Genomic DNA, 24057 nt, shown 5'->3' on the forward strand with positions numbered 1-24057 from the left:
CAACATGGCATGGTGTTGCTCTGTGGAGAGATCACATCTCGGGCCAATGTGGACTATCAGAAGGTGGTGAGGGACACCATCAAACACATCGGCTACGACAACTCTGACAAAGGTGGGAGAATAACATGTAAAGCAACAAAAATAGAGGTTCTACAGTGTGTGTTTCCTTTTTCATCAGCTTTCTCTCTCTTTGTTCACTTTCCTTCTGTAGGTTTTGACTACAAGACTTGTAATGTGCTGGTGGCTCTGGAGCAGCAGAGTCCAGACATTGCTCAGGGAGTCCATGTGGACAGACTGGAGGAGGACATTGGAGCAGGAGACCAGGTAGGACTGTTGCAACAGGAAAATGTGTCCTTTGAAAAAACAAATATCACAGTTGGTCTGACTGCCATGTTAAAGAATTCAGGCAACATCTGGTGAAATGGATGTTTTTAAGGTCAGAAGTGCTGGGAAAAAATGCTCAGATTTTTTTACTTAAGTAGTTATAAGTAAAGTTTCAACATTTTAAATCTGCCTCAGTGAAAGTACAGAAATATTATCAGGCACGTGTGTTTAAAAACACTTATTCTGCAGAAAATTGTCCCCTGTGACTGATATAACATTATACACGACATTGTTAGCTTAGACAGACACCGATTACTCTTCACATTTTACTGTTGTAAGTGGTTGTGTGAGACTTGTTTTAACTCCTTCATACACCGTTATCAGTGAAATCACTGTACAATATTTTCACTGAAATGATGTGAAGTACAAATATAAAGATGTTTAAAATTGTGCATAAGTACCGTACTTAAGTAAAAGAGTGTATTTCAGTCAGGAACACCATAAAAACATTCACGGTCCACCAAATGAAAACAAATAACTGATGGAGTTATATAAAATAGAGCTGGCCGAATCAGGATCTTCTTATAAATCTCTTCCCAGAACTTTATCTGCTAGATATATTGGGCTTTATTTCACCCATAGTGACAAAGGTTTGCTAATAATTAAGGAACATGTTTGGAATAGAGATTTAGGGTTAGAGTTGTTTTTTTTTTAATCACATTATTATTAAATGTCTCTAAACTGCTTTTGATGTCAGGAGTGTCGGACGGAGGTGGCTGCAGTCAGATAACCTCACCAACAAATGAAATACACTGTACAGGGAAACTGAGCACTTCCTTAAAACTATGCCCTGATCAAGATTTAAAATCCAGGAAAAAATACTCAGTAAAATCCAAACACCTGATGGGATGAAGCCTGCTGTCTATGAGACTGATAACCTTTGTTCTGTAGAATTGTGTAGCCAGTACCAAATCATCTTTTAACCTGAAAACACCAATCAAAATAAAGGTCCAAAGCATAACTTCATCTGGAAGCATCTTATTTTACTTGTTTTATTGATGGTTTTTTTCACTTTTTATTTTTGCTTTTATTGCATGTCTTCTTTACATTCATAAGTAAAGTACTTCAGCTCTTTTCATAGAATATATCTTGTCTCGGGTATAATGCGGATAAATGATATATCAATATAACTCTAGTGGATTCCTTACAGGCCACGTTGTTGCTCTGTGCATATTCACATTTTAACACTGCCTACCTTTTTGTTGTGCTTTGCTTTTTCCCTGCCGATGATGATTTGTGTCATCAGACTTCACTGTCAACAATGTTTCTGATTCTCTCTCTCCTCTGCAGGGTCTGATGTTCGGCTACGCCACAGACGAGACAGAGGAGTGCATGCCTCTCACCATCGTCTTAGCTCACAAACTCAACGCCAAGATGGCTGATCTCAGACGCAACGGCACCATCCCCTGGCTGCGTCCTGACTCCAAAACACAGGTGAGATTATGCATTACAGCCCTAAAACAGAAACAACTACAGCCGTCTCTCTGTGAATTAGTTTTTTGTTTCTACACTGGATGTCTTCCAAGAGATTATTTTTATGCCAGCACTGAAAATCGGATCAACGGTGGCTATTGCAAGTATTTAAGTTAAATCTGTCTACAGAAATAATCGACTTTTTGGCTGATTTAGAGGCAGTTAGCTGCTGACTGCAACTTTTTGGTAGAAAATTGCTGTGATTTTGTCTTCAAGGTCAAATGTAGATTGTTAGGTGAGATTTTAAATCAGGTATTTGAAAAGAGCGTTTTATATTTACCTTTAGCTCTACTAAAAAGTGATGCGAGGAACATAAGGAGGCAAAGACAGAAAGTGACGTGTGTGTTGTTTGAATAAATCATTATGATCCTAACTCTGTAATTACCTGATCGTAACACCAGCCAACAGAAGCTTCATAAATCACAGGATATTGGAGATGTAGTACCTTTTTTCTGTGATGTAAGAAGATAACCAGGAAAAAAAAACAAAAAAAACCCTGAATATATCCCCTTTGCACCCCACAAGTCTTGTCCTTTTCCACAGTATGAGCTGATCCGTTCCAAGTGTCTGAACATGATGGAGAGCCAAGTTTGAATCATTCTCTGGAGTCGTTGAAACAGCAGCAGTGAATATGATAAATTAGAATTAAAGAAAGGGAACTGAACATCCATAACAAGAGCCATTTCCAATGTTGCATACCAGCTAGTGACTTTTCCTTTGTCCCACAGGTGACTGTACATTATGACCAGAAGGACGGAGCTGTGATCCCCAAAAGGGTCCACACCATTGTGATCTCCGTCCAGCACGACGACTGCATCACTCTGGAGGAACAGCAGAATGTCCTCAAGGAGAAGGTACAGCCTCAGAAACACAGATCACTGGCCCCCGACTGATGTCACGTTCAGCAAATAAAGTCACATATTTGGTTTTAACGCCGAGTTGTTTCTCTCAGGTGATCAAGGCCGTGGTTCCTGCGAAATATTTGGATGACAAAACCATCTACCACCTCCAGCCAAGCGGTCGCTTCGTCATTGGGGGACCACAGGTGACCAGCACACACAAACGGCTGTTTTAGTTAGAAAAAATGCTGGTGACAAATGCTCATTTTCCACTCTTTTTTTTTTTTTTTTTTTTTCCCAACAGGGTGACGCTGGCGTGACAGGCAGGAAGATTATTGTAGACACATACGGAGGTTGGGGAGCTCACGGCGGTGGAGCTTTCTCTGGAAAAGACTTCTCAAAGGTGGACCGCTCCGCTGCCTACGCTGCTCGCTGGGTGGCCAAGTCTCTGGTCAAAGCCAAACTGTGCAGAAGAGTTCTGGTTCAGGTGAGTGCACAGCTCCAAACATGCTCAACAACTACGGTTTTGATGTAGATTACCAGTGTTGTTACTGAAAGTATTTCCATCGACGTGTCTGCATGTTCTACAGGTGTCTTATGCTATTGGAGTGGCCCATCCTCTGTCCATCTCCTTGTTCACCTACGGTTCCTCCCAGAAAACAGAGACAGAACTGCTGCAGATCGTCAACAAGAACTTTGATCTGCGGCCAGGCGTCATCGTCAGGTAAACAAATGACTCTGACTTGTGTATTTGACAAATACAGAGGAGACTGTTTCTTCTAAATCCGCTGTGTGTAGTAGAGGTTTAATCAATCAATCATGTCAGTTGTTTTTCAACTGGAAATGAAGAACTGCTGCTTCTTTATATCAGACATATTAAAAGACAATGAAAACTACTTTTTGGCATTTCATAAACTTAAAGGTAATCAGAATATCACATGCTTAACAGTTATTGCAAGTGCCTTACCGGTAAAGTGATGAGAATTTTGATTAGGAAAAACAGAAATAATTTAAATTTAACAATACAACCATTATTTTTATATATATATATATATATATATATATATATATATATATATATATATATATATATATATATATATATATATATATATATATATAAAAATAATTTTTATATATATATATTTATATATATATATATTTTTATATATATATATATATATATATATATATATATATATATATATATATATATATATATATATATATATATATATATTTACTTATTTATTTATTTATAATCGTTAATTAGAATTCTATAGAGAGTTAGAAAACGCTGTTGTTGTCTGCCTTTTTGGATTCTACCACTAGGCGGCACTAAAGTTGGACACATGGTGGCTTTAATATAGTATCTATTTATTATGCATCTGCATTTCCACTTCATAATCTATTGCTAATTTCAGGTTGATTTGTATAGGGACAAATACTTTACCAGAGTCACATAACACAGTTCTTACCTTAGTGAGCTGCACTGTCAGTCAATAGATCCATACAGATCAATATATAATTGAGGGATTTTTGAATTGCATGTAATATATCTTGCATACATTTTTATTAACAGTAAAAAAATATATATTTTTATGTTCATTATGATCATCTCTTTACAAATTCCATAGTTATTTATTATGGAAACAATCACTTATTAATAAAAAATGACTGAATATCACTAAAATGTTAACTAAATAACCATCCCAATTTAATAAAACCACCTTCTAATTAGCTAAACAATAATAAAATGAGCTTATTCAAAAATTGTTTTGATTGTGTTCTTTTTATTAAGTTGGGATAATCATGACAGACGTTTCTTTTTTTGGCAATATAGCAAATTTTATATGGAAAATAACAAATTGTATCTGTGTCCGAGAAATCACTTTCAACCACATTACAAAAACACCTCAAGGAAGTGTGTTAATTCCAGATCACATGACCTGCTCCACATGATGTCATTTCCTCCTGAGTTAAAGACTGGCAAGACTCCAAGGCTTTCTGAGTTATTTAATATAAAGTAGTGTGTGAGTCAAGTGTAGATTTATCACATATCTGTTACGGGGGGGTTGGAGAACCCAGGCGCAGGCACAGATATGACAGACAGGTGGCAACGGAAACAGGTCTTCGTTTAAACCAAAACTAACTAAACCAATACAGAAAGGGGAAAAACAAACCAGGAGATAAACTAAACCAAATCTAAGACTAGAATCACCTACAAACTAGACCTACAAAAAACCCACAGCTCAACTACAAAAACCAAATGGATAAACTAAACCAGACAACAAAACAATGTACTTACAAAACCAGGGGGAAAGCAGGCAGGCTCAGGGAATCCAGAAGTTAGTGGGGGAACAAAACTGGCAGACAGAATGCTGAGGAATATCCATGAACAGGTTGGAGCAAAACAGAGTCCAAGTGGAGAAAAACCAGGATGGGGGGAAGCAGGAGAGTCCAAGGAGCTGAAGCAGACGAGGGGTTCACAGGGCTTGGTATGGAGAACTAAATCCAAGGGGGAAAACAGACTGTGACGGAATGTGAGTCGATGATCCAGCAGGGAACGAATGAAAGGACAGAGCTTAAATAGGTGGAGGTGAGGTGGAGAACAGGTGAATGGAGTGAACTGATTACTGCAGTTAAAACTCATTGTAGTAATCAGCAGGTAGCAGAATGCAGGCAGGTGAAACAGGGAGAGAGAGAGAGAGAGACATGAGGAAGAGGTGACAGACAGAGGGAGCCAAAGAGACAGGTCAAAACAGAAACAGATCAGGACCCAAAGGAGAAAGGAGGGAAAAGAGGAAGAAGGGGAAAAAAGGACAGGGGCTGGAGCAGGATCATAACAATATCAACAGGTTTACTACGATATCTTTGTAAATAACTTTCAATTTCAATTTTACTTAATTGTGTATATAATATTTTAGAATTATCTTTCTCTAAAAATACCATGTGGTGTTTGGTTGTAGGCAGCCATGTTGATTTTAGGCCTGAAAACAGCAAAAATGTCAACTATGTTACAAAAAGTCCCACAATTATATATTGACCCATACCCATAAGAACTGATTATTCATTGCTAAAAAATATTACTATTTGCAGTTGTAGCCATAATACATTTCCAGTTCAGTGGGTAAATGTTAATGATATAAACATCATTTCATTCAGACAAGAATGTAACAAAAACGTTTACCATCTAATATATTCCCATCTAAACCATGCATGATGCAGCATTTTTCAAGGAACAATTTCTTAATGAATGAGTTTGGTCATAGAAGATCACTAAAAGACAAATACAGTTGGGGTTTTCTAAAAAAAATAATGTGTCGGACAAATATTTTTCTCTACTTTATACAGTCTGCTGAGCTCATAGGACTTTTATTTATACAATCCTGTATTGTAATCTGCAATCTCTCCTTGTTTGGGTAAACTCTGTACTGAGCACATAAAATCCAGTTGTCACCTTTATTTACAGTATATAGCATGTTTAAAACAGACATTGACCTTAAGTGCTGTCCAAATGAGATAGAAGATGACCAAATATGCATCATTAACATAAGTAGACATACTTATCTCACGGTGCTTTAAATGTTTAGGTCAAGTCGACTTAGTCAAGACAATACAGTTTTATGGAGAACAGGTAGAAGGTGAAAGTGGAGATGACAACTCTCTTTTAAACAGGAGGAAACCTCTGCTTCCAGGGTCATTGGTTGAGCATCGTCCTTACTTGGCGTTTCATTGATAAACCCTCAACACCTCCAGAGGGCTCAGTGGTGACATATGGTGACCCTGCTGCACCTCCCTCCGCTTTTTTCCCTCCTGTTGTCTGCCCGTCATCCTGCTGTCCAAACATGAACTCTGAAATTGTGCTTACAGTCTTTTCTCACTTCTAATGTTGCCTTTCTTCTGTGTCCTCCTCAGGCAACTGAACCTGAAGAGGCCGATCTACCAGCAGACAGCCTCTTATGGCCACTTTGGCCGAGCGGAGTTTTCCTGGGAGGTGCCCAAAAAGCTTGTCTTCTAAATACTCCACCTGCTTGTCCTGATGCCCGCCCGGAGGCTGAACAAGACGCCTCTTCATGGGCTGTAACTGCCAGCTCCATCAACTGATAGGACGTTTTTTAATAGAGAGAATAAAAGCCAAAGTTAGGGAGGTATAAGTCAGCTTTAAAGAGGTCAGAAGATGATTATATGAAAGACGTGTAATGGGAGATGCTCCCAATGAGAAGAGACATTTTTTCCCCTTTGTCCTCTTCCAGGCCACAAAAAATCAAATCACTGGTGCTTTATAAATGTATGTACAATCTATAGCCAAAGATCTTCCCTGATAACAGCAAATAAAACCCTCTGAAGATGCATACTTCTGCACCACTTGAGTGTTTTACCTCCAAGCTGTTTATGTTGCTTTATGTGACCAGTGTGATGCATTGAAATAAACTCAGTGCTTCTTTTTCAAAGGGTGCTATTGACAAAAGTGACTACCATATTAATGTTCGGAAGTGTAATTACTGCTCAGCCAGAGGTTTTCTAAAATAATTGAACCCTTTCGTTGCGACTGTAAAATGTCTTCTCTGAGTCTTATTTTGTAATGTGTGCTACAGCAAGCTGTTCACACTGTTACAATCACCAAGTCAGGTCATTGAAACGCGGGGAGAGTTCTGATCTCTGAGACATAAAATATGTTACAATCAGTCAGATGTAAAATAGCCTTGCAGTTTTATGTTTTCACACTGCTCTTCTTTGCTGTCAGACTCAGCTTTGGGATCGTTTTTTACCTTCTGCTGTAAATGTGAGTCATTTTAGCAAAAATTAGAAGTTTGAATCCTGACTTGATTGTGAATCAGTCTCTTCTCACTTTGCTCTTAAAACTGTTGAGACCGACGCATTTATTGGACCACTGATGTCTTAAAGTTGCAGCTTTTTTACAATGTTAGAGGCTTGTGCTGACGTACCTTGTTGAAGATATAAATTTCTCATTGTATACAGTCTGATCCTCTTTTGAGGTATTTTAGCTAATTTCGTACTAGTTACACTGCAGCTCTGTATTGTAGAGTGTAAATCCAGGGATTCAGAGTGGAGAAAAAAAGGGAGTGTTTATTGAAAGATTTCCCATAGAGCATTTAGAAAATGTAATTTCAAGTCAGCTTTTGCTATTGCTTAATCACAAAGTATTTAATTCTATCCTTCTGATGGGATTGAGGAAGTATTAACATGTCTGTAGAGGTTCAGGACTTTTGTGGTGAGCAGAACAACTCGTGCATACTTTTACAGCCGACATTGTTTTTGTAATAGGAGTCTTCCTCTAATTAACGTGTTATCTATCGGTGTCATTTTCTGTCAGCTTTGTTGGCAGAGAAACTGATGAATGTAAATAATTAAACAATAAAAAAATAAAGATATAAACCACTCTCTGGCCTTTATTCATAACACGCTCATGGTCATTTGTGCAAATACGTTTAAACATTTGCTTTTTTCAGTTTTTCTTTATTGAACATTAAGGCATACATGTATACAATCATGACTTTTCATCAAAATAGAATTTGCAACCAAGACATCTTTGGTTTTCATTATCAAAATAATACATAAGGCACAGGGAGCATTTCGCTGTCCGACTGAGAGTGACATTAACATTTCTGTGAGGTTTACTAGAGCTGTTTAGTTTGTCAGAATGCTCTCACCAGTGATCTACTGATTACACGAGGAAGCTCATTTATTCTTGCCGATATTTAACCACGTTTGCGTGAGCAGCATAAGCATTCTCACAAGCTAACATTACAAGAATGCTTATGTTTTAAGCTTTTATTTGATTAACAAAAACGTTCTATTACACCACGGCTAACCATCAGCCCTATAACTGTGAAAAAGCAGTTGCACCTATACTACACAAAACAAATAGACACGAGTCCTCATCATCAGAAGGCAGAAGCAAACGGAATCAAACAACGTAGCTGGTGTTGTAACATTTTCCTGAGAGCGAAGATCAGACAGATCCATAAACAAGAACAAAAGACAGAAAGTAGAGATGGTGGCACAAAATAAAGAGAAAGATGTGTAGCAGGCAATGCAAAATGTCAAACTGTTTAGCGTTAACCGGAAACAGGCATCAATGATGTAAAATTAAACACTTTTAATAAATGTCAAATGACAATATGTTTCTTGCTAGAGCAACATGAGCAGCACCGTCATTTGGCTAAACACACGAAACGCATCAAATTTCCACTGTGATTTGTTAGAGGAATGCATATTGTAAAAGTAGTGTATCATCACAGGAGACCTCCCTACTTGTTATGACAGTAACTCCATATCTGCAGATTTGACCTTAAAACTGTCGCCAACTGAATATTCTTGGCTGTGGACACAAACATGTAGAGTTTTTTTTCAAGTAGAAAACAAGACGTCCCGTGAGCTGAGATACAAAACCACAGCTCTGACTTTTACACAAACTCAAGCAATAAGCTGTTCGACCAGTAGGGAGAAGCAAGTGATCAAGCGGCGAACCTTCCAGCTCGTTCCACGTTGCAGCGTCCATGAGCTTCTCCTGTTCAGTCTTTTTGAACGTATACATTCAGCCTGATGGTGAATTACCACATTTCAGTCCATTAGTAAAAGATTGTGAAACTTGAGTGAAAAGTTTGCCACTGAACCACTTTTACTGGCACTATAACCAAACCTCTGCCCAACATGTGGCCGGCTATGGTCTGAGGGCGTAATGACGGCCAACTAACAAGAGTACGACTGTTGTAAACCTTCTGTTTGACCTGGTTTTCAGCTCGGACCTCAAAATGTGTTAATATTACACTGAGATGTTAACAATTTCCTAAAAATATGAACTGTGTTCTCTCAGCAGGGAGCATTTCTCTAGATACTAGTCTTTCTGGCACTCACAAGGACCTTCTCTATGCAGGCTGTAACTGATTGACTATGTCTCCCCTTATTGCTTTCATAATCACAACTAAGAAAGGTGGAAGATGACAGAATAAGGCCTTTTTGTGTTTTAGCACCGATGCCATAGGCAAATTGATATTTGGCACATTTTAAACAGTAACACAGAGTCAGGACAGTGCATCTCAGTCTTACATTACAAACCTTTTCCCTTTATCCCACTGCACCAGCTTGACATGCTGAAAAAAACTCCAACTACGCAGAGCTTTAAAGAAAAACAAGCAGGTAAAGCAACGAGCACATTCTCCTCCTTCTTGACGGGGCATAATAAGATGCAGACCTCCATCCATAGAGGACCTGAAAGCACGTGTGATGCCTCGTCACTAAACTCAATAAAGTCAGAGCTCTGGCTTGAATTAGCTGGCATGCATTTGACCTCTGGACACTCTGTCACCCCTCTTTCATATTCTTTTACAGAGAGGAAACTGAATCCAATATTATTTCAGGTTTATCATCAAGCTAACAGTAAGAAGGAAAGACAAACTCATTTCTAGATGCAGTTATGATTTGAATTTATGACTTTAAAACAATGAAACCTCAACCAAAGCAGACAGAATAAGACCCTGTGTCCAGGGACTAGGCTTGCATATTTGGAGCTGTCCTTTAAACATAAATGACGCATACTTTAAAGCTGCATTAAGGTGATTTTAACTACAAAACAAACCAAAATAAGTTGCCACAGCTAACACCTACGTACACACCCATCAGAACACCAGCAGAGCACATTATTCTTCTAATGTCAACCTGAAGAACATGAGCCCAACATTCACTTTCCATTCAGCTTTGGCCAACCAACTCCTGAGACACATATCTGGGTCTTCGGCTTTATCATTCACTCATCTTTGACCGGGAGGTAACATGCAGTCGAGTATGCAGACTGAATAACTAAAATGGTCAGATAAGAAAAGCAGCTGAAACCTATGTAGAATCACGTGTTAATAATCAGAGAGTTATTTGATATCGCAAATATCGCTTAAAGGAGATTCAAATGATTGTAAAATCTAGACGGCTGCCTGGTTCTGACTAAAACATTTCTATACTTTCTATGTGACAGACCGTTTCACTGAATTTATTGCATTCATCCAAACTCTGGCAGGAAAACAAGCCTGAGGTCTGACCTTGCTCCCACTGAAACACTCATAAACACCTTCTCACTGTCTGACTACTGTAATACTGTCAGCTAGGCCGTCCAGCAGCCTTCACTTCTTTACATACACTGAAACCATCATCAGTCACTAAAGAGGACACGGTCCAAGGCCACATATTGAGATAGTTTACAGGAACTCAAGGGGAGCAGCACATTATAATGATCTGATTGACAACTACTTCCCTGCTGGTCACTGACGACAGGACAGATTCGGGAGAAAATTTGGTTTGTGCAATGTGCAAAATGCAAACAATGTTCTTTAGCTTGATATGAGCACAACACCAACCGAGCTCTCCGCTGTGGCGGCAGATCTGCACCCGCTCGGCCATGAACAGCTGCTTCACTGGCCTGGTTCGTTTCAAAGCTTCAGGCGAACGTGGCTGGAAATGAATAATTAAACTCATCCAGCAACCAGAGTTTGAAAGGAATAAACAAGGCAACTGCGTGGCATCGAGACGTGCCAGGAGGCTACAGGATGGACATGTTTTCAGGTTGGTGTGCATGTGGTTGTGAGTGCGGACCAAGCCCTCCCAGTGCCCCCAGTGCTCCCAGTGCGTCCACCTTGTGTTCTCTCCCAGCGGGTCCCAGGGTCCCACCTCGAGCTAGAACCACCATGGTGTCTCCTGACATGCTGGCAAACTCAAAGGCAAACGTCCCGTAAAACAGCATGATGATGACGCAGAACACCCATTCAAAGATGGCAGAGGCGTGCTGCAGGACGAAGCTCTCCTGACAGAAAAACACGCCACCTGAAAACACGGTTAAGGAAAAAAACAGCAAACAGTGTGAGAGTGAAACTGTCTACACATGACGGGCAGCCGGAGTTGTCACCATTCTGCCACCTTAAATTATCTCTAACTGCTCCTATAAAGGCTGCAAAATTCAAATCTCAGCCCAGTTATTTCAAAACTCAGATAAAAGAACAGAGTTTGTTTTGATTATGAAAGAAAATGTTCTCAGTGTTCTCATTAAAATGCATCCTGATGTCTGTGCTTTCTGGTCTTCTGAGAGTCCCTGCTGGTGTTAAAAATGACTAAATCACTGCACCCTGCCAAGAAATAGTCATGAACATTGCCCTCTTTAACACTGTGTACTGCAGCGTTAACACTTCTGTTTTTGACCAGAATAAAGAAACAACACTAATGATGACCGGCTCTTCTGTCTGTTATTATGGAAATGTTCGCTCTATGGGTAATAAGATGGAGGAGAGGTGAAGGACTTGCTCTGCTTGTGAATGACAGATGGTGTAACCCTGCACACGTTACCATCAAAGAGCAGTTCCGTAGCAGGACATTGACCTGTTAGCAGCTAGTCTGAGATCATACTATCTGCCACAGGAGTTCACTGTGATTGTCATCATTGTTGTTTACATTCCTCCTTATTGCACACACTGAGACTGGAGAGACCAGGTTGACCATCTCCTCCCACCCTCCTCCTCCAACCCAAACGTCTACCTTCATCCTCTCAACCTTACCCCTCTCCTACCAGCTCTGAGACCTCCATCAGCTCAGTCCCACCTCACCTCACTCCTCCTTCTCTGTTGTCTTGGTAGTCCATGTTAACATGCTGCTGTTGCAAATTAATTTCCTATTAAGGATCAGTAAAGTAAGTGTTATGGACCAGCTACCAGATACAATAATGTAAGTAAAAGAGTGAATGATTCTGGCCGTTTTGTCTTCGCAAAAATCTAAAAAGAGATCAACAAAACAACTGTGGAGTGTGTGAGTCGCACCAGGAGGACAATACGCATTATCTGTTGTTTGTAGCCTGCCTTTGGTTCTGCCATGTTGCTTGCGGGAAAACACTTAGGGATCCAGTTGGTCAACGCCACAGACACACTGTGGAAGTTATCATATAAGGAGAAAGCAGGTTAAATAACTCTGTCAAGTCTTTTTGTCTTCGTCCAAGATGTAGCATCTGTGGTTGTTTGCTATTGTACACTACATCAGATAATCGTCATGTCTGATACTCATTTTAGGTCCAGACATCCCACGTCTTTCTGATCAGGTTATTTTTGAGCCAATATCTAGCAGTCTGATTCCAGAATAAGAATTTCGGAGGCTTTACAGCACTGAGTGACATGTAAAACAGATCTAAGTGCTTGACAGCATGTCCTCTATAAACACTTGGATCTACTCTCGTGTACAGCGATAAAAAAGTAAGCCACAGACAGCACACAGCATGTAATAGTGAAGACTGGAAGGAAATAGTTCCTGTATGTCTCTGTCAGCACTTGCAGTACAACACACTAGTCTACAGCACTTGACAGCACTGAAGGCTGCCATCTGTTATTGGCTGGAGAGGATACTGAGCACCAAGGCTACGAAGGCCAGCAGGGTCATGCAGAGCCGGAGGTGGGCCAAGCTGTACTCCCCCTGGGTCTTGGCCAGTCGGTAGGTCAGCGCTGACTGCAGGCACACAAACAGCATACTGGTGGGAAAGGCGATGCCTGCTCCGACATAGTGGAGAACTTTGGCATTATCAACCTGTCAGATAAGGAGAGAAGATGGGAGAGGAGGGTAGGGAAGAAAGAGGGGCTACATTAAAATGGGTAAGACAAAATCAGCAGTTTAGTCACCACAAGAACACTAACAGAAAATAATAACACTATGTGGGAACGATCAGAAGGGGGCAACATCAGCTAAATTCTGCACCGAGCTGTTGGGTCTGATCATTCAATAGAGGGTAATACTCTGCTTGAAGGCCAGTTTAGATTTCTTTAAGTAAGAAGGCACAGAATGATAAGTGAATGAGAAGCGACCACATATAGGTTATGAAGGGAGCAAGCAACACAACAGAATGCCTCCTTTTCCCTGCTGGTCACAACAATGATAAGAAACAATACACAAAAGAGCTGCTCACAAGCACGTGACCACAGCTCCCACTGAAGAGTGTACACACACTCAGACACACACACACACTCACAGACACACACACACACACACACACAGCTCAGATGTACTGATCTGAACAGATAAGAGATTCAATGGTGCAGTAACCATAAGTAGAAACACATTTAAGGACTAGACTAATTTATTCTGATGAAAAAGAACTGCTTTTCTTGGATTTTCCAGCCATTTTGGAATAACAGTATCCTTCTGCTTTACATAGTTCTCAGGGATCATTAGACCAATAACCTAGAAGTTATTTAGTCTTGGGTTCTAAGCCACTTGTTTATTGACCCGGCTAGTGCATGCTGAACATTCTTGTGCAGTGGGCTATTCCTGGAAATGACAACGTAAGATTTCCAGACAATTCAGCAGGAGTAGCCCATACACCTCTGTCTCCCAAACCGGAAGTAAAGATGGGAAAGAAATCACGGCCAGGTCTTACACATTTTACATTTTTTGTTTCCAAAAAGCAGTGCATTCTTTCTTGTGATATTCCTGTTTTAATCTAGTACCTTACAGAGTAAACAGGTTATTTCACAATCACATTTCTTCTCCTGCATCACCTCTACAGTTACTGTAACCACATCCTATTGGCACTGTTAGAATTGAGGGCTGCCAATCTGTTACTCAATAAACCAGGCATAATAAAACACACACATGCATGAACAACAACCATATGCTTGTTCTCTTGGCATCTTCATCATCGTGTTCTAACTGATGTAACTTCCTTCCATACTAGTGTTGAAACAGTTTGTTCTGCAGAACATAAATCTGCACCTATTTTGATATGGAACATGACAGAGATAAAATTTCTCACTTTCAACTTTAAGAAATCTGAAGAAGTCACTGGAATTGAGGAGTAAGGGGGCTTTTTAACCATTTAGTCCACGTACCACTTAATAATCTGTATTGATTGTGTATTTGTGTCTTCTGCCTGGTGTTGCAGATTAAGTCACTAGCTGCAGTCCTTACCTGCTGCCTGAATAATGCATCAAGGCATCAAGTTATCTTTTGATGCCGTATGTTTTCACACTTTATACAGCATACAAGCACCCTGAGGCATGTCAGCAATGTATATTGAGATAATGGTAGGGTGGGGTTGGGAGAAATAAATACAAGATACAAAATACAAAATAATGACAAGAATGACAAATTAATAGATTACAAGAGAAATAAGAGAATAAAAAGAGAATAAAAATGTAAAACAAGGTCCATAAAAAAAAGAGCAGTAAAAAGAGAGAAATGATGAAGAGAAGACTGGGCTGCATTAAAGAGCAACATATTTTATTACAGCTGCATGTGTTCATCAGAAATTACTTTCCTCCGAGCTCCTGCCTTTGGTGAAATTATATGCAGATACATCAGATTTTCTAACAATTGGTCATGTCTTCTTCACTGCATTTTTAAAGCGTTCAGACATGATCCTCTGCAGTGTTTGTCACAACATGAAATACAGCTTGATGACTAAACAAGATCAGCTTGATAAATCAGTTCCTGCAGGCTGACACTGACCAGCAGTTCGCCTGCATAAATGAATAGTAATCGCGTTCACATTGAGTTCACACTTGCTAAAGAAAGGAGTCATCTGCATGTAGTTGCAATGGTTGTCAAATACAAAATACATTACAAACCGAAATCTAATTATCTACAGATATATAATCTTTCACAACAAATGTAAGGGGCTGGGGAAAAGCAAACCAGATCTGTAGCAATTTTTAGCTGTCTAATTGTTGTTGTTTTTTTCTCTTACACCCCTTACGCATCATGAGTAATGTATTTTATGATGAGTATTTCATTGTACTTCCATGCCTATAGTTTATGGCAGTTTTATGAGAATGAAAGTTGTGTATTTTAATTGCACATTGTGTGTATAAAAGCCCAACTACAGAACTGAACTGAGATTAGAAAATGAGCAAAAACTATAAACTCTCCTTGTAACACATCAGTTTCATGCTCTGTATAGGATTAATGTTAAACTGCAGCATCCATATCAAATTAACAAACTAATCTAAGCAGGTGTGTGTGCATTTCAGGGATTCTGAATATGTGCAGGCTTTACTGGCAAATCATCTAAAAGAAACAGTTTTACTGAGTGTTACATTTAAAAACACTGTTTTTAAATGAGTGTGTATTGCAGCGACACAACATGTGCAGAGTAATAAGAGGGTGAGGATGTACATGTGGGAACAAACACAATTGATCATCTTTCTGTTAGTTTCAGTTCTGACTTTCTGGAAACAGAACTAACAGAGCTGAAGTAAGTCTTTGACGTCCAACCATTTACAACACACCTTCTGTACCAAACGCCTGCCAAAATCTGCAACGGAGAATGTCACCACAAACAATTACAAAAGCCCTTCAATCAGACTTTGAGCAGTATCCAAAATGACAATTTTGGAAAAACGATTCAACAAAGTTTTACAGCTTATGAACTTTATTGGTGCTTATTTTCTTAACTTTAGATACAGCAATGTTAACTGTGTGCACCCTGTTTCTTTTGCTAAGCTTCACTGCGGGCTGTATTCAGCGTACACATAAGTGTTATCGATCTGCTCATCAAACGCACAGCAAAAAGTGAGATTAGCAGTCCAGCCATCTTTTCTTGTCCTCTATCTTTCTGTCCTCTTCCTGAAGGCAGCTTTTGACCCAGCAGTGTAACACTCATGGACCTCTATGTGGCAGCAATGTGCTTTTCCATCACCTATTTATGTGCGTCTCTGCCCAAACCAGCAGACCGCCTGACAGGAAAAGCCCCAGTGGCCACACCACAGCTGTACTGCCAAAGCCTTATGTAACACACGACTACAAACTGAAGCAGTTGACACTGCCGAGTACGTTACCATGTGTTCCTGTATTTCTGGTGCTTTCACTCCCTTTGATCTGCTGGATTTTGACTGTCAGATGCCTGCTTCAATTCCCCCTCTGATTCCGTGATTGTGGTGTGGATCTAGGGTTCATTTGCTTCTGAGACTGTGAATTTGGGTCTTTGCTTAATTTTGCTGCATAATTTTGATGCTTTCATGTGGTTTCCACAGTTTATTCACTATCGGTGTCATCTCTCTTTGCATCCCACTGGAATGTCCCCGAATATAAGAAAGGGCAGTCTGCAAATGGGCGGCAAGGATCGTGCTCGTGATTGGTTAGAGACGGGGCCTCTGCTGCACACACCCAGTCTGCCCAGCTCCTCTCCATGCATGGCCAGACTTGATGACTCACTTCCCCCTGGCTCTTCCCGTAAAATTCCTCCCAGTTCTGAAGAGCGGAGGCCTCGGAGGAGAAGCGGGAAGAGGGTGAAGACGACCTCCTTGCACTCTCACACAAGCTGCCACATCTGCACATCTGTTCCACACACTCCTGTCCAATGATTCTTTTTTTCTCATCGCACAGCGACCTTCAGACATGCATAGTTTAACTAAGATGTCATGTCATCCGCAGAAAACATTAAGCTAAGCATCCTTCTCATCTGTAGCACACCTGACACACAGAATCAGTGCATCCCCATATGAAGGAGCTCTGGCTATTCAGTTCCACACCAGACAATATGCTAAAATACACATCATAAAGTTGTAGAATAAACATATATGACAGTCAAAAAATCTGCATCCACTTCTAATAACCAAACTATCTTAAGGAAACAAAAGAAAGTATGTAAGTGGAGAGGAAATAGTGCCAAGATTTTAATCAAATACTGAAAGCTTTAACACTGCTGACAGAGGCAGGTTTCTGGTGAAGACATGCTAAGAATGTCAACAGATACACACAAAGTGACATTACTCTACTTCATAAGAAAGCGTGTTTTCATTCAAAATAGACACTTTTATCACTGGACTTATCTTGAAATAGAAATCAAAATATGAAGAGGCACTCGCCCACTATTTCTGATCAACGGTGAACAATTTTACAATGTTTTAAAAGCTGAAGGTCAATAGAAGTTTCACAACAAGATTTCACTGCAGTATCAGGTCTGTCGTCAGAAACCACGTCATGTCTGTTTAATCTCTGACCAAATTCCTCATTTTAAGAAAAATTCCAGAGAGGTCTCAATAAAGCTATTTCTCTATATTTTCTCTTTCGTTCTTACAAAGTAACACACACATCATTTCAGAAGACATTACAGTGATGTACACTTATTTCCTAATCTAACCTTGAACCAAGACTTAACTAAATTTTAACAATTTACATTATGGGCACTTGCATTTTGCGCCAAAAAAGGGAGATGGGTCCCAACAATGGACAGATTTATGTCCCTACAAAATAAGTAATACAAGTGTACACACACTCAGACACACACACTCTCTCTCTGTTTCTGAGTCTAGGCATTTAGCCAGGGCTCCAAATATTTAAACTTCAAGAAATTCTTTCCCAAAGAACAAATACCTACAGAGAAGGAATTCAAGTTGGGTTTTAGCACTAAACTACTACAACGAGCAGTTTTAGTCTTTTGTCCATTAAGGCAGAACACAGTTTAAGTAAAGCTGATGGATATGTGCACTGGAATACAAGGTGTGTGTGACAAAGAAGCAGAAGAGAAGGGGTCATTAGAAGAAGATTAGAGCAAAAGCAAAACAGAAGCTGAGTCGTGTACACAGGTCAGTAAAATGTAGTTCTGTTTAATGCTGCATTGAACAGTTACTTGGATTATTAATACATCTGCACATGATTTTCTTGATTGAGCGTTTGGTGCATAAACCATAAAAAAGCTGTGAAAAAAGCAGAGTATAATATCCTAGAATCCCAACGATATTCCACCATTAAAGTGACGATCCTGATTAAGGAGATCACAAAAAAGCAAAAAAATCAGCACAATAATAAAACTGGAACCTGAAAATTTGTGGTAATTTGCCTGAGAAATGGATTCAGAAGCTGTACTTCTGATTAACATTTTGCCAAAGTTCAGTTTTATATTTCAAACTGATGATTTACAGTCACAGTCAGCATCTCATATGCACGCATGAATGCACAAACGGTAATACTTGGATTTGTGACTTACTTCTCTTTTCCCGTTCAGTTTTATTACTTTGTGCTGTTACTATGTAAATATGCATCTTGTTCATCTTTTGCTGTAAATCAGGGGTGTCTAACAAACGGCCCGTGGGCCAAAACCGGCCCACCAGAGGGGCACATCCGGCCTGCGGGACGACTTCACAAAGTGAAAAAATTATGGAGAAAATATCATATGCAAATTTTAAATTTGTAAAACCCTAAATTTAAAATGATTTCTACATCTTGACAAGTTGTTTTGATCATAAAGTGAAATATTCTATTGTTCTGATGCCTGTAATTAAATGTTTTATGCTTTTGAGATTCGCTGTGATCTGTAAGTTGTACTGCATAAATGATAAATTGAGGCATTTCTTAAGAAATTTCAGATTGTTCATAATGTTTTGTAAAAAGATGGTTCCTTAAATGTGAACATTTTCATAATATACTTTTTTGCACTGAAACAAACAGGAAAAAAATTGATTGGAATTGTTGTTATTTATAGGTTATTATGCTCTGATTTTACTGGTCCGGCCCACTGTAGATCAAATTGGGTGGCCCTTGAACTACAATGAGTTTGATACCCCTGCTGTAAATGATGATATTGTATTTTATCACTGCGTTTGTTTTACTGGGGGAATAAACTAAAAAAAACGTACCTGAAAGTTGCCCACCATGATGAGTCCAGCAGCACAGATCCAGCCTGTGGAGAGACTCGCCGTGTTGAGAACACAGTTTTGATGCTTCTCAATAACGTGGGCATAGCGGAGCAGCACAATCACCATAACTGCAGAAAGACAGAGAAATAAAGAGAGGGTCAGCTGTATAGATTACATGTTAAAATCACTACACAGTACCAGTGGAAGAGGAAAGTATCACCTTGCTTATTTTTGGAACAGTACCATGCACATGTGTCTGGCTTTAATGTAATGCAAACACTGGCTCACCTCACTTAGCCAAGAAACACAAGAACTCATTGGAAGCTTAATGAGACTTACAGGAAGTCAAATTTCTCTGACTAACGAGTGAAAATATGAGCGGCAGGAAGTGGCGGGAAAGTGTGAAAGATACTTTTGTCGGGGTTGTCCAAGTCCTGAATGAGATTAAAAGGTGAAGGGAAACTAAGTACAGTATATGGGACAGATGAGTGCTGATGTGCTAATAGGCTGTGACTGGGTGCATTGTTGGTGCACCGAGCAGCTGACCCCCTCTTGGTTTCTCTTTGTTAGCTCCTCACTGCTGGTGCTTGATGAAGGTTGACTGGGCTTGGTGAAAGCGAGGGACAGAGGGTGAGGGGAAAAAAAGAGGCTGAGAGAATCGGAGGGGACAAGGAACCCCTCTCATGTCTCGACCTGAAGCTCATATATTGTCTCAAAGACTAAACTGTTGTGGTAACTCTCTCACCATCTCTGGGCGAGAGGCGGGCTTTAAGAGGGTCTGTGCTGCTAGAAGAGAATAAAAATGGAAACCAAAGTCACAGAGAGGAAAGACAAACGTAACAATGTAAAGCTTTGTCTGCATTAGTCAGGGCTTGGACATGTTGTGGTCTGTCTGGCTGTAAGCCAGCGTCTCAATGACAAGACAGATTTCATAATCTGGCCACAACCTCAGCATGAAACATTAACCATTGTTTATTCTGGAACTGGCTCTGTATTCGTAAAAACATTTTGTGTAGCAGTTAGCGGTATTAAATAAACATTTAATTTATATTTGATATTGTTGAGGATTTTTACAATAACAATAAAGCTTCTTAATGTTTGTTTTTCTTTCAAGAAATTTTTTTTGGCATATTTTGTCGGCATTGAAGAGAAAATAAAGGAAATATGGGGTGAAAGACTTAAAATGTAATGGGTCCTTTCTTTGCATATCCTCAGCCTCTTTACCAATTCTGCCTGGTAGTTTCTATGTAATGTTGCTGACAGGCAAGCCAACGAACAGCTCAGAAGACATACCTCCACTGAACTCAGACCGTATTCCATATACAGTATATTTATCAATACTGTTAACTACCTGAAGTATACATGTAGAGTTAACTATGATCTGAATCTATTTTTTTTAATAAACACAATCACTGCATTTCCCACAGAGTTTACCATGTGCTCACTGAAATGCTGCAATGAATTAAAATGAAAACAAATGACATTTGTTTAACACAGACCATGCAGACAGACATTACTACATACAGTTAGGAAATGCAGCTAATGTAATAGTAATAGGTCCTCTAGCTGAAGCTAATGTAACAGATATCACAATGTGAAATCTCTACTTATTATTTACTTTTTTTGTTAAAAACCTCATGGCTGTGTATCTGCATTTATGTGAGCTTCCCTCTGTTTCTACAGAGCAGAACGAAGTACTAAAATCATCATGGCAAAGTGATTTCAGTTGCAGTCATGGAAAAACACACAGCAGTGTCTGCAGGCTCGGAAACAATCCTGTCATTGTTGTTTTTCCAGCTCCTTTTAAAATGGAGAACATACTGCGTTGCTGAAAGGACAAGAAAGTGAGCTGCAGTTTATTTTATTAGATAGCAACATTTGTTCTCCCCCCTACTGCCGTGGAATTTTTTTCTGTTTGGACAAAATGACTGTTTCATCATAACAAATGAGCATGTTTAAACTTGCTGGCATTTAACAGTCAATATGAAATGATGAAAGCTAGGCCTGAAGGTTAAAGACAAGAAAGAACATTTACACATTTTCTCTACAAAGCAAATCCATGTTTCTTCCACATTTATCTTTTGGGCACTCTAATGGTGAATTTGTGTCAGCTGTTTTCTGCCATCCTACTTTGAGGATGCATGTCACACATGTTGAGGTCGAGGGCTGCTCCAGCAGGGTTTCATGTCTGATGAGTAAGCAGCATAGCTGACCTCCACCTGGCCTAAGATGGTCAGGAGAAGCTGCTGTCTGACAGCTCAACAATAGGAATAATTTTGCATAAACATGCCACCACAGCTTCTAATACTGTCCCAGTATAAAAAAAAACCAAAAATACAAAAAGCTATATTTTACAGTTCTTATTCCTTTTCTCTGAAATCAGGAAGCTGGGAGGAGGAACTAAAATGTGGGGACTAACACTGTTGCAACCCTGTTTCTCTTCCATCAAAGGGGAAGCATGGACATACTGTAGTATGCACAACCACACTGCCACAAGTACTGATTCGCTTTTGCATTCACACACATAGAGCAGGACAAAAGCTAGTGCACATGCACACACAAGGGCATATTCCCACAAAAGTCACACCTCACAGTAAAACAAACTCCACCGTCCTCATAAGGGGATATGTTACAACCCAAACACCCTGCCGCATTCTCTCCCACAGGAGGCACGCAAAGAAAGAATACATGCATTGTGTTAAAACATCGAGTGTGTACACTGGCAGAAAGGTGGGAAGTGGGATGAAAAGGAGAAGAATAATCATGAGGCAGCATATAGTTCACTGAGTCCATGTTATCCCACTTAGGAGTGAAACCCTGAGCCAGCTGTAGCAGGCACCGTCTTACAAGTAGGGCATAAATCAACAGGCTAACAAGCTAAGAACAGATTATTTACAATAGTCTGTTGTATTGCTACATACCATACCAACTTAACCCACTTGGTAGAGCCATAATAACTTGCCTTACAACTGGTATTAACATCTGCTTAAATTCACCCAATTTGACCTCAAGATTAAAGCAACCAAAGCACCTAAAGAGGTGCTCACATGTCCATTGGCCAGATGCAAATGCAATTGGACTCAGATGTGAGTATGATGTAGTTAATCATTTTTGAAACAGTGCAATTATAACACAGTTCATTCAACAAAGAGCGCAGAGAAGAAGATTTTTCCACAGTCACAAAATGTCTCACTTATTTAACCTAAAAGCAGATGATCTGTATCAAGTTTTATGTAGGGCTGCAGTGACCAACTATTTTTACTGATAAATCTAATAATACGGTAAGTCATATAATCATATTAAAATGAATCGTGTGGTCTGATTAACAGTCCAAAATCCAAATATATTCAGTTCGCTATCACGGAAAACAAAAAGAAGCTGCATATCTTTCTATTCATAATGCTCCAACTAGTACATTTTTGCTTGACAAAAACTGATTACCGGTACTTGCTTATCAAAATTGTTGCCTGGGATTTTTCTTTTGGTTGATTGATTACGTGGGTCATCAACTATTCATTTCAGCTTTAAAAACAATAACTACTGGCTGATTTTTGGTTATCTGATTTTCTTACTCCCCCACATATCAATAGCCACAACTACTACAAATATTTGGTGACAAGCAACAATGACAAGAATAATATTGCTGTTAACCTGTGAGCTTAGATTTACAGTTAAGCCAAGCTGTCCCATACCGAAAATAAACCTTTATCGTAATGCTGTATTCAACTCTGACAGACTGCTTGCTAAGACTTCTGAGTTTACACACTGCTGTCTTGGTGGTCCTGTTCAGAGGAAAACATAACAGAAACTAATCCAGTTTTCTGAAAAGTGTTTATCATTTGCGAAGGGAAGAAGTGGTGAAGGAATGTCATTATTTCACAGTTATATTGCACACATGTTGTGTAAGAAGGTCTTTGTAGGTAAACATGGTGCACTGGAAGATTACAACACAATTACCTCTAAACTGAGTGAGACGTCAACTGCCATCACAGTTGAGCAATGAAGTCAACAGTGGAGACATCTTGGCTTTTAGTTTGAAACCTTCATTGTTTGGTTGCCACAAAACCAAACGCTGAATGAATATTTCTGCAGAACAGTGCAGAAAATGCATTATTCTGCATCTTAGTTAACAGTATGATCAGGTATTCAGCAGGACTGAATGAGATGCAAAAAATTATATCAGAATTAATTTAACAGACATCGCAACATGAGTCATGATTTAAGAGAAAATAGTAATTTTTGCACTTCTTTTCCCCTGACAAAAACCACAAAAATGGCAATATGATTTTTGTGCCGATCTGTATTAACCCTTTGATGCGCAGTATGGGTGAGGAGATACCCATTTTCCATTGGATTTGGGTCACTTTTGACCCATATTGCACATCAAAGGGTGAAACAAGCATGTTTCCTTACATCTAGAGAGTGTGGGGTTTAGCAGGATTGAGGATATTTCACTGCCATTTTACAGATTTTGTTAAATTATCGGTCATATCTAAAAGAATCACAGAAGAAACTAATTTACTTGCCAACAGTTTTTACAGTTTTTGAACCTTATAGTATTTATTTATTTCTAGATTTTCACAGGTTTTTGACTAGGTTCTATTTTTTATTTGTTGTTGTTTACTGTGTAGGTCATACTACAATTTTGCAAATATTTCAATTCATGTTTCAACCAGGTGCTTAGCCTTCCTTTTTTTGTCTTACACCTGTATGTATATGTACACAGGGGTCATTGTTGGCTCACA

The 24057-nt window shown here is 39.4% G+C and overlaps 2 protein-coding genes across 4 annotated transcripts in view; one reads left to right on the top strand and one right to left on the bottom strand.

Annotated features, from left to right (window-relative positions):
- LOC129350842 (S-adenosylmethionine synthase-like) lies at nucleotides 1–8100 on the top strand (the record flags this gene model as incomplete). The annotated part of the gene is made up of 8 exons (XM_055018779.1): nucleotides 1–112; nucleotides 212–324; nucleotides 1675–1818; nucleotides 2586–2711; nucleotides 2810–2902; nucleotides 3001–3183; nucleotides 3287–3420; nucleotides 6615–8100. Coding segments are annotated over 8 exons (1008 nt in total), but the record flags the coding sequence as incomplete, so codon positions are not given.
- The window catches only part of zgc:154058 (Transmembrane protein 150A-like), a 25262-nt gene continuing 9289 nt past the window's right edge, over nucleotides 8085–24057 (bottom strand). The window contains exons 6-8 of one of the 3 annotated variants that reach the window (XM_023263879.3): nucleotides 19313–19440; nucleotides 13091–13268; nucleotides 8085–11531 (exon numbers count right to left, since the gene is read on the bottom strand). In XM_023263879.3, the coding sequence (XP_023119647.1) occupies nucleotides 11251–11531; nucleotides 13091–13268; nucleotides 19313–19440 (587 nt within the window). In that variant the 3' untranslated portion in view covers nucleotides 8085–11250. The other 2 variants (XM_035945299.2, XM_035945298.2) reach the window with 2 other exon arrangements.

Source organism: Amphiprion ocellaris, chromosome 16 (assembly GCF_022539595.1).
Source record: "Amphiprion ocellaris isolate individual 3 ecotype Okinawa chromosome 16, ASM2253959v1, whole genome shotgun sequence".
Classification (NCBI taxonomy): domain Eukaryota; kingdom Metazoa; phylum Chordata; class Actinopteri; family Pomacentridae; genus Amphiprion; species Amphiprion ocellaris.